At 50.0% G+C, this 9,079-nt stretch overlaps 1 protein-coding gene across 1 annotated transcript in view; it reads left to right on the top strand.

The window, feature by feature from the left end:
- Positions 1 to 9,079, top strand: part of dmpk (DM1 protein kinase) — a 30,901-nt gene that overhangs the window by 6,124 nt on the left and 15,698 nt on the right. Inside the window, exons 4-6 of the mRNA XM_078533105.1 lie at positions 1,049 to 1,132; positions 5,117 to 5,212; positions 7,694 to 7,842. Coding sequence (XP_078389231.1) covers positions 1,049 to 1,132; positions 5,117 to 5,212; positions 7,694 to 7,842 — 329 coding nt within the window. The remainder of the gene's footprint in view (positions 1 to 1,048; positions 1,133 to 5,116; positions 5,213 to 7,693; positions 7,843 to 9,079) is intronic.

Genomic DNA, 9,079 nt, shown 5'->3' with positions numbered 1-9,079 from the left:
GGTGTGGCGGTGGGGGGGAGGTGGATGTGGTGGTGGGGGGAGGGGGGTGTGGTGGTGGGGGGAGGGGGTGTGGTGGTGGGGGGGAGGGGGTGTGGTGGTGTGGGGGGAGGGGGGTGTGGTGGTGGGGGGAGGGGGTGTGGTGTGGTGGTGGGGGGAGGGGGGTGTGGTGGTGGGGGGGAGAGGGTGTGGTGGTGGGGGGAGGGGGGTGTGGTGGTGGGTGGTAGGGGGGGTGTGGTGTGGGGGGGAGGGGGGTGTGGTGGTGGTCCCAGGGCTGGGACTGGCCCTGAGGTGTTGGCATGACCTGGGATGGGCTGAACTGCCTCACTCTGTGCTGCACCAGGGCTCCTGCCCCCGATTGCTGGCGAGGGACCTGCTACTGGGTATCGAGTTGGGGCAGGAGCAGTCCCAGCCCTGAGTCCACCCACCAACCCAACCCCTGCCCCCAACCCCCGCTCGTTCCCACTCCTTTGCCCAGGGCTGGTGAGGGGTATCAGGGGGCCAGTGGAACTGGATGTGGGACAGGTTCCCCCACTGAGAGGAAGAGGAGGGCAGCAGTTGGAAGCAGAAATCAACTTTACCATTACTTTTGCGTCACTTGCACTCATTGAGAACCTACGAAACTGACATGGAGGGGGTGACCCATTGGCCCCATCAAGCCTGCCCGGCAGTCGAGATGGCAGCAGCATTGCCCCCAAATGCACCATCCCCCAACCCCCCCAACCCCCCACTTCTCTCAAACCCCTCTCCTCCAACCCCCCCTTCCCCTCCACTCCTCCTCCACCATCCCACCTCCTCCACTCCCACATCCACCCCCTCCAAATCCCTCCCTTCCCCCCCCTCCACTCCTTCCCCTAGAGTCCACCAACCCGTGGATCTCCATGAAGCGTTCACCATCTGTGGCAAAGCAGCGCGGGTTCCGCGCCGACTGTCTGACCTGTCGCTGGCGAATTCGGTGAGTTCACTGGGGGTTGGGGGCGATGAGCCTCGCTGTCACGGACAGGCGGCAGGTGGGCAGAGCGTGGTAAGCCTCCTGTGTTCTTTCTGCTAGATCGCGGTGGTGAGGCTAAAGCACACAGACCGAGTGTACGCGATGAAGAGGATGAACAAGTGGGACGTATTAAGCCGAGAGGAGGTAAGAGGGTTTGGAGCCCCATGAGGGCCATCAGCCTTCAGACCGGGAACATACGAACACCTGAATTAGGAGCGGGAGTAGGCCATTCAGCCCCTCGAGCCTGCCTGCCCATTTGGTAAGGTCATGGCTGATCTGATTATGGCCTCAACGCTACTTTCCTGCCTGCCCTCTGTTGTAAGGTTATATGTTCCCTCATGGAGAGGTCTAGAGGCCTGTTTGGTTGAACAATAACTGCTTATTAATAGCACATAACTATACATATATACAGGATGCAGTCCTGACTAGGTGCTATCTTCATACTGACTTCTACCAGACTCTCCACCGCACTCTACTACTCCCATGTGACTCTTTACATCATCATGTGGGTGGTACTGTTTCCCCAGTCCCACATTAACCCTTACAGTCCCGAACACCCCAATACTACACCTCCCCCCAAGCCTTTACCCGAATGTATTTACAATAATATTTACACGCTACACCTTCCCCCCTCCCCCACCCCGAGTCTCTGCCTTTCCAGATTCAGACAGTCTAGAGGCTTAAAGACTCTTCCAGCTCTCGTTCTTTTCAAGTTTGGAGGAATGATAGTCTCAACTGCTTTGGGGCTGACTTGGTTGGACTGGAGTCGAAATTGTAGCATTTGGTGTTTCAAATACTTGGGCGTCAACATCTGCTTTACTTCTTGTGCTCCTTAGTGTTGTATTTTCCTTTGTCGACAATCTATCTTCCTTGGTCGGATACCATGAACTTACCCCTCTCCTTCCGGAGGGGATGTTCATTCCGTTCATCCATAGAGCGGACTCGGGTTTTCTTTTCCCAGTGGGATCTGCCACGTTCTTCCTGGGCGTTGAAGGTTTACCTCCCTTACGTTCGTATGTTCTTCATTCTTGAGCGGGAGGCCCTTTAATCTTAAACTGTGCCCCCTAGTTCTAGTCTGTCACACAAGGGGAAACATACTTTCAGCATCTACCCTATCAAGTCCTCTCAGGATCTTATATGTTACAATAAGGTCACCTCTCATTCTTCTAAACTCCAATGGATAGAGGCCCAGCCTGCCCAATCTTTCCTCCTAAGATAACCGCCCCCATCCCAGGAATTAGTCAAGTGAACCTTCTCCAAAATGCTTCGAACTCATTTATATTCTTTCTTAAATAAGGAGACCAAAACTTTACTCAGTACTCCAGATGTGGTCTCACCAACGCCCTGTAATACTGTAGCAAACCATCCCTACTTTTATATTCCATTCCCCTCGCAATAAGCAACATTCCATGTGTCTTCCTAATCACTTGCTCTACCTGCATAGTAACTTTTTGTGATTGATGTACCAGGACACCCAGATCCCTCTGTACCTCAGAGTTCTGCAATCTCTCTCCATTTAAACATTATTCTGCTTTTCTATTCTTCCCGCCAAAGTGGACAAGTTCACATTTTCCCACATCTGCCAGATTTTTGCCCAATTACTTAATCTATCTATATCCCTTCGTTAACTCCTTATGTCCTCTTCACAACTTACTGCCCTACCTATCTTTGTGTCATCAGCAAATTTGGTAACCACACGTTCAGTGCGCTTCATCCAAATCATCGATATTGATTGTAAATAGTTGAGGCCCCCACACTGATCACTGTGGCTCTCCATCGGTCACATCTTGCCAATATGAAAATAGCCCATTTGTGCATACTCTCTGTCAGCTAACCAGCCCTCTAACCAGGCTAATATGTCATCCCCTACACCACGAGCTCTTATTTTGTTTGGTAAGCTTTGCCCTGCACCCACAGGAACTGTACCCCACATGTGTCGGTGACAGGGCAGAATCGCCAAATTTGAAGGGGTCACTGGGTGAAGGAATTGTGGAGAGGAGTTAATACTGAGAGTGTAAACACACTCACTACAATAATACAAACATTAAGACTGAATAAAAACATTCCCTCTACACTGTCCCCATCAAACACCCCCAGGACAGGTACAGCACGGGGTTAGATACAGAGTAAAGCTCCCTCTACACCGTCCCCATCAAACACTCCCAGGGCAGGTACAGCACGGGGTTAGATACAGAGTAAAGCTCCCTCTACACTGTCCTCATCAAACACTCCCAGGACAGGTACAGCACGGGGTTAGATACAGAGTAAAGCTCCCTCTACACTGACGCCATCAAACACTCCCAGGACAGGTACAGCACGGGGTTAGATACAGAGTAAAGCTCCCTCTACACTGTCCTCATCAAACACTCCCAGGACAGGTACAGCACGGGGTTAGATACAGAATAAAGCTCCCTCTACACTGACGCCATCAAACACTCCCAGGACAGGTACAGCACGGGGTTAGATACAGAGTAAAGCTCCCTCTACACTGTCCCCATCAAACACTCCCAGGACAGGTACAGCACGGGGTTAGATACAGAGTAAAGCTCCCTCTACAGTGTCCTGGTACCTGAATCACAAGAAGTTAGCATGTAGGTACAGCAAGTAATTAGGAAGGCAAATGAGATGTAGGTCTTTTTGCAATGGGGCAGGAGTATAATGGAAGGGGAAATCTTGCTACAACTGTACAGGCATTGGTGAGACTCTGGAGTGCTGTGGACAGTTTTGATCTCCTTATTAAGGAGGGATATACTTGCATTGGAGGTAGTTCAGAGAAGGTTCACGTGGCTGATTCCTGGGGTGAAGGGGTTTGTCTTACCAGGAAAGATTGAGTAGGTTGGTCCTATACTTATTGGAGTTTAGAAGAATGAGAGGTGATCTTATTGAAACATATAAGATTCTGAGAGAGCTCGACAGGGTAGATGCTGAGAGGATGTTTCCCCTTGTGCGGGAATCTAGAACTAGAGGGCACAGCTTCAGAATAAGGGGTCTCCCATTTAAGACAGAGATGGGGAGAAATTTCTTCTCTCAGAGGTTCCTGAATCTCTGGAATTCTCTCCTGTAGCGAGCTGGAGGCTGGGTCAGTGAATATATTCACGGCTGAGTTACACAGATTTTGATTTCCAAGGGAGTCGAGGGCTATGTGGGCAGGCAGGAAATTGGAGTTAAGAGCATGATCTGAGGCAGAATTTTGTGTCCTACGGGCGGTCACGTGTCAGGCGTTGTCGCTGCCCATTCGCGCGAGGTTTTGTTCGGCGGGCGCGCACAGCAGTCAGAAGAGCGCCCACTGATGATTAAGAGGGCGATTAAGCTCATTAATGGCCCGATTGTCAGCGAATTTACGTGGCCCCGTCCAACCTTATGGTGGGCGGACTGGCCAATCAGCCGGGCGGCCTTCACATTTCTGATGAAACATCACCCAGCGGACGGGATGAAATCTCCGTTAGGATATAAAATAAAAATAAATATCTGGGGGCAGCTGTTGTACCAGGTAGACTTTCAGGTACTTGGTGGTGCTGCAAGGACACTGTTTGCGGCGTTTTTTGTTGTTTGGTTTATCCTGTGGGGGTCTGCAGCTCTCTGAGGTATCCGTCTGCCTTCAGGGATCACAGCGGAAGCCCCCACCCCCAAACGCGGTGACATTGGCGCCCGTCCTCTCCCCACCCCCACCGGCAGTGCTGAGCCTTTCCCAGTGCTGAGTTTCACACCGGCTGGCCGTTAATTGGCCCGGCCGGGGTGAAACCGCGGTCAGGGGGGCCCGATTCCCGTGAGCTCCCGGGCCCACCAATCGCGGGCGCCCGACGAGCCCAAAATTCAGGCCATGGTCTTATCGAATGGTGGAGCAAGGCTCAGGGGTGGGGGTGTGAGGGGCAGGTGGTGGCCAATGGCCTACTCCTGTCCCTAGTCCTTATTTAATTGGGGGTAGCGTTGTGATGAGAGGTTGAGGGATTGAATTGAAACCACCTACAGTCAGTCACACGGGACCAGCCCATTCGGGCTGGAATCGGGCTCATGTCCGCCGAATGAGTGACCCATGTCTGCCCCGCTTCACCGTCCAGGCTGTAGCGTGTTGGCTTTTGGAGTTGCACCTGTACCGAGGTAACAATTTATTGCGAATCGTTTCCCCAGGCAGCTCGTTTCCGTGAGGAACGGGACGTCCTTGTCAACAGCAACAGCCAATGGATCACAAAGCTTCACTTTGCCTTTCACGATGAAGACCACCTGGTAAGGGCCCTCAGGCAGGGCAGCTGAGGCTGAGGTATCATTGTGGAGCGCACACTGTCGCAGGTAGAGCCCCTGTATTATCAGCAATATATAGTCACCCATAGAACTAAACTGTCCATCACAGACTCTTCCTGATAGGATCCCTCTCGTCCCATCACTAAGCCTTACTGAACCTGTTTCTTCTCGTACACTGCCGAATTGTGAACACTTGTAATGACTGGGTAAATTCTCCTCCTTAAAAAGGGTTTGTGTAACACCAAAGACAGAACAGAAAATGAACAGTGTGACGAGCATGAGGGTTTAGGCCAGGTTCCAGTAGGCTGGCTGGAGCTCATGTGGCACAGTGGGTAATGTCCCTGCCCCTGAGCCAGAAGATCTGGGTTCAAGTCCTGCTCCAGGACTTGATGGTCAAGGAAGGTGGGTGCATAATGTGGCCAAACAGGTTGAATATCAACCTGCTAAATCCTTCCAACACACACCAATGTCAGGTAAGAGTGGGAGGGATTCCTGCTCAGCCATGTGATGGGAAGGAAGTTGGAGCCTCTATTATCACTATCCATAGCTCCAGATGACAACATGTGTGTAGAAGTGAATGTTGCCACACAAGTCAGACTCCCTGAGTGAACTATAACACACACCACCACACATGCCTGGAGATGCCAACAGCCAGGGGGAGGCAGTGGTATTGTCACTGGGCTAGTATTCCAGGGACCCAGTGTAATGTTCTGGGGGAACTTGGGTTCAAATCCCCCATGGTAGATGGTGGAATCTGAATTCAACAAAAATCTGATGATGAAACTATTGTTGTAAAAACCCATCTGGTTCACTAATCCCTTTTTGGGAAGGAAATCTGCCATCCTTACCTGGTCTGGCCTGCATGTGACTCCAGGATACCCTCTGAACAAGGGCAATTAGGGGTGGGCAATCAATGCCTGGCCTAGCCACATCCCATGACCAAATTTTTAAAAAAGCTCAAGATGGTGACCAAGGGGTTAAAATGAGCCATGGCCCTCCTTACTCCAGGTCACTCAAGTGAATCCTTGATGGAAAGCATGTGAATATCTAGAGACTGGGCTGGGAGGAATGTCACTCCACTGCCTAGTTTTAGATGTGAGATAATAGAAAGGCTGTGGGAACCATGTTCCAATGAGATTTGGTGCCTTGAGGGAAAATGAGGAAAATATGAAGGAAAGAAAGCACGAACTTGCATTATAGAAACATTGGAACAGGAGTAGGCCATTCAGCCCGTCGAGCCTGCTCCGCCATTCAATACAACCATGGCTGATCTTCCACTTCAATGCCTTTTTCCCACACTACCCCATATCCCTTTATGTCAATGTACTTAGAAATTTGTCAATCTCCACTTTAAACATACTCAATGACTGAGATTCCACAGCCTCTGAGGTAGAGAATTCCAAAGATTCACAAATCTCTAAGCAAAGAAATTTCTCATCTCGGCCCTAAGTGGCTTCCCCGTCATTTTGAAATTGTGCCCCCTGGTTCTAGACTCCCCAACCAGAGGAAACATCTGACCTGCATCTACCCTGTCTATCCCTTTAAGTATTTTGTAGGTTTCAATGAGATCACCTCTCATTCTTCGAAACTCTAGAGAATACAGGCCCAATTTCCCTAATCTCTCTTCATAAGACAGTCCCGCCATCCCGGGAACAAGTCTGGTGAACATTCGCTGCACTCCCTCTATTGTAATAATATCCTTCCTAAGGTTAGGGGACCAAAACTGCACATAGTATTCCAGGTGCGGTCTAACCAAGGTTCTATACAATGGAAACAAGACTTCACTACTCCTCTTGCGATAAAGGATAACATTCCATTAGCCTTCCTAGTTGTTTGCTGAAGGTGCTATATAGCACCCTTCACGTCCTGAGGCATTCCCAAAGTGCTATTCAAAGCCAATAAATTAACTTCTGAAGCATAGTCACTGTTATAATGTAGGGAACCCAGCACTTGTGCACAGCAAGCTCCCACAAATAGCAATGTGATAATGACAAGACCGTCTGTGTTTTTATCGGTTTTGGTTAAGGGATAAATATTGGCCAGGACACTGGGGATAACCACCCACCCCACTGCCCTCCCTCGAAATAGAGCCAAGGGATCTTTCATAAGTACCTGAGAAGACAGAGGCTTGGTTTAACATCTCATCAGAAAGATGGCACCTCTGACAATGCAGCACTCCCTCAGCACTGCACTGGGAGCGTCAGCCCTGGGTTTTCTGCTTGGAGCCTCTGAAATGGGATTTGAACCCGTGACCTTCTGACTCAAAGGCGAGAGTGCTACCCTCAGAGCCACAGGCAAAACTTAGCACTTGATTGGTGTACTCTTACTGCCCACTTTTCACTGCACCCCCCGAACGCATGTTACTTTGGCAGCACCTTTTGGGCTAATATGTCGAAGGATTTTTCTTAATGCCTGCTTTTTAAGAAAGGACTGTATAAAATTCTGGACCTCACCCTCATTTTTCAGTATCTCATCATGGACTACTATGCAGGGGGAGACTTCCTGACCTTAATGAGCAGGTTTGGTGATCGCTTTCCTGAAGATATGGCCCGGTTCTATCTCGCAGAACTGGCTTTGGCTATTAGCTCAGTACATGAGCTCGGCTACATCCACAGGTGAGTACCTGCTGCTCCTCACTATGTTACCTTTTTTTTTTCCTTTATTCCTTCATAGGATGTGGGCATCGATGGGCATTTGTTTATGTACCCCACAAACAGCAAGGGCCCCAGCACCAAGTCCTGTGGAACCCCACTGGAAACAGACTTCCAGTCACAGAAACATCCCTCGACCATCACCCTCTGCTTCCTGCCTCTCAGCCAATTTTGGATCCAACATGCCACTTTGCCTTGGATCCCATGGGCTCTTCCTTTCTTGACCAGTCTGGATTTGATAAGGGAAGGCCGTGTTTGACAAATTTGATCAAATTTTTTGAGGAGGTAACCAGGAATGTTGATGAGGGTAATGCATTTGATGTGGTCTACATGGACTTTGGCAAGGCTTTTGATAAGGTCCCTCATGGCAGACTGGTCAAGAAAGGAAGAGCCCATGGGATCCAAGGCAAAGTGGCACGTTGGATCCAAAATTGGCTGAGAGGCAGGAAGCTGAGGGTGATGGTCGAGGGATGTTTCTGTGATTGAAAGTGTGTTTCCAGTGGGGTTCCGCAGGACTTGGTGCTGGTGCCCTTGTTGTTTGTGGTGTACGTAAATGATTTGGACTTAAATGTAGGGGACATGATCAAGAAGCTTGCGGATGACCTGAAAATTGGTAGGGTGGTAAATAGTGAGGAGAATAGCCGTAAACTGCAGAAGGATATCAATGGACCGATCAGGTGGGCAGAGCAGTGGCAAATGGAATTCAACCTGGAAAAGTGTGAGGTAAAGCACTTGGGGAGGGCTAACAAGGCAAGGGATCACACTATGAATGGTAGGACCCTGGAAAGTACTGAAGATTAGAGGGACCTTGGTGTACATATCCACAGATCCCTGAAGGTAGCAGGGCAGGTAGATAAGATGGTTAAGAAGGCATATGGGATACTTGCCTTTATTAGCCAAGGCATAGATTACAAGAGCAGGGAGGATATGCTGGAACTGTATAAAATGCTGGTTAGGCCACAAATGGAGTACTGCGTGCAGTTCTGGTCACCACATTATAGGAAGGATGTGAGTGCATTGGGGAGGGTGCAGAGGAGATTTACAAATGCTGGCCTTGCCAGTGACGCCCACATCCCATGAAGGAATAAAAGATAAAAGAGTTCTTCACACACACACACAAACTGACAGGTCACCAAATGGACACCTCATCACTGGCCGGGAGATGATACCTTCACATAAGCTGCAGTTATTGTTGGCACAG

Source organism: Cetorhinus maximus, chromosome 32 (assembly GCF_964194155.1).
Source record: "Cetorhinus maximus chromosome 32, sCetMax3.hap1.1, whole genome shotgun sequence".
Lineage (NCBI taxonomy): Eukaryota > Metazoa > Chordata > Chondrichthyes > Lamniformes > Cetorhinidae > Cetorhinus > Cetorhinus maximus.
This window is presented reverse-complemented; position numbering and strand designations above follow the sequence as displayed.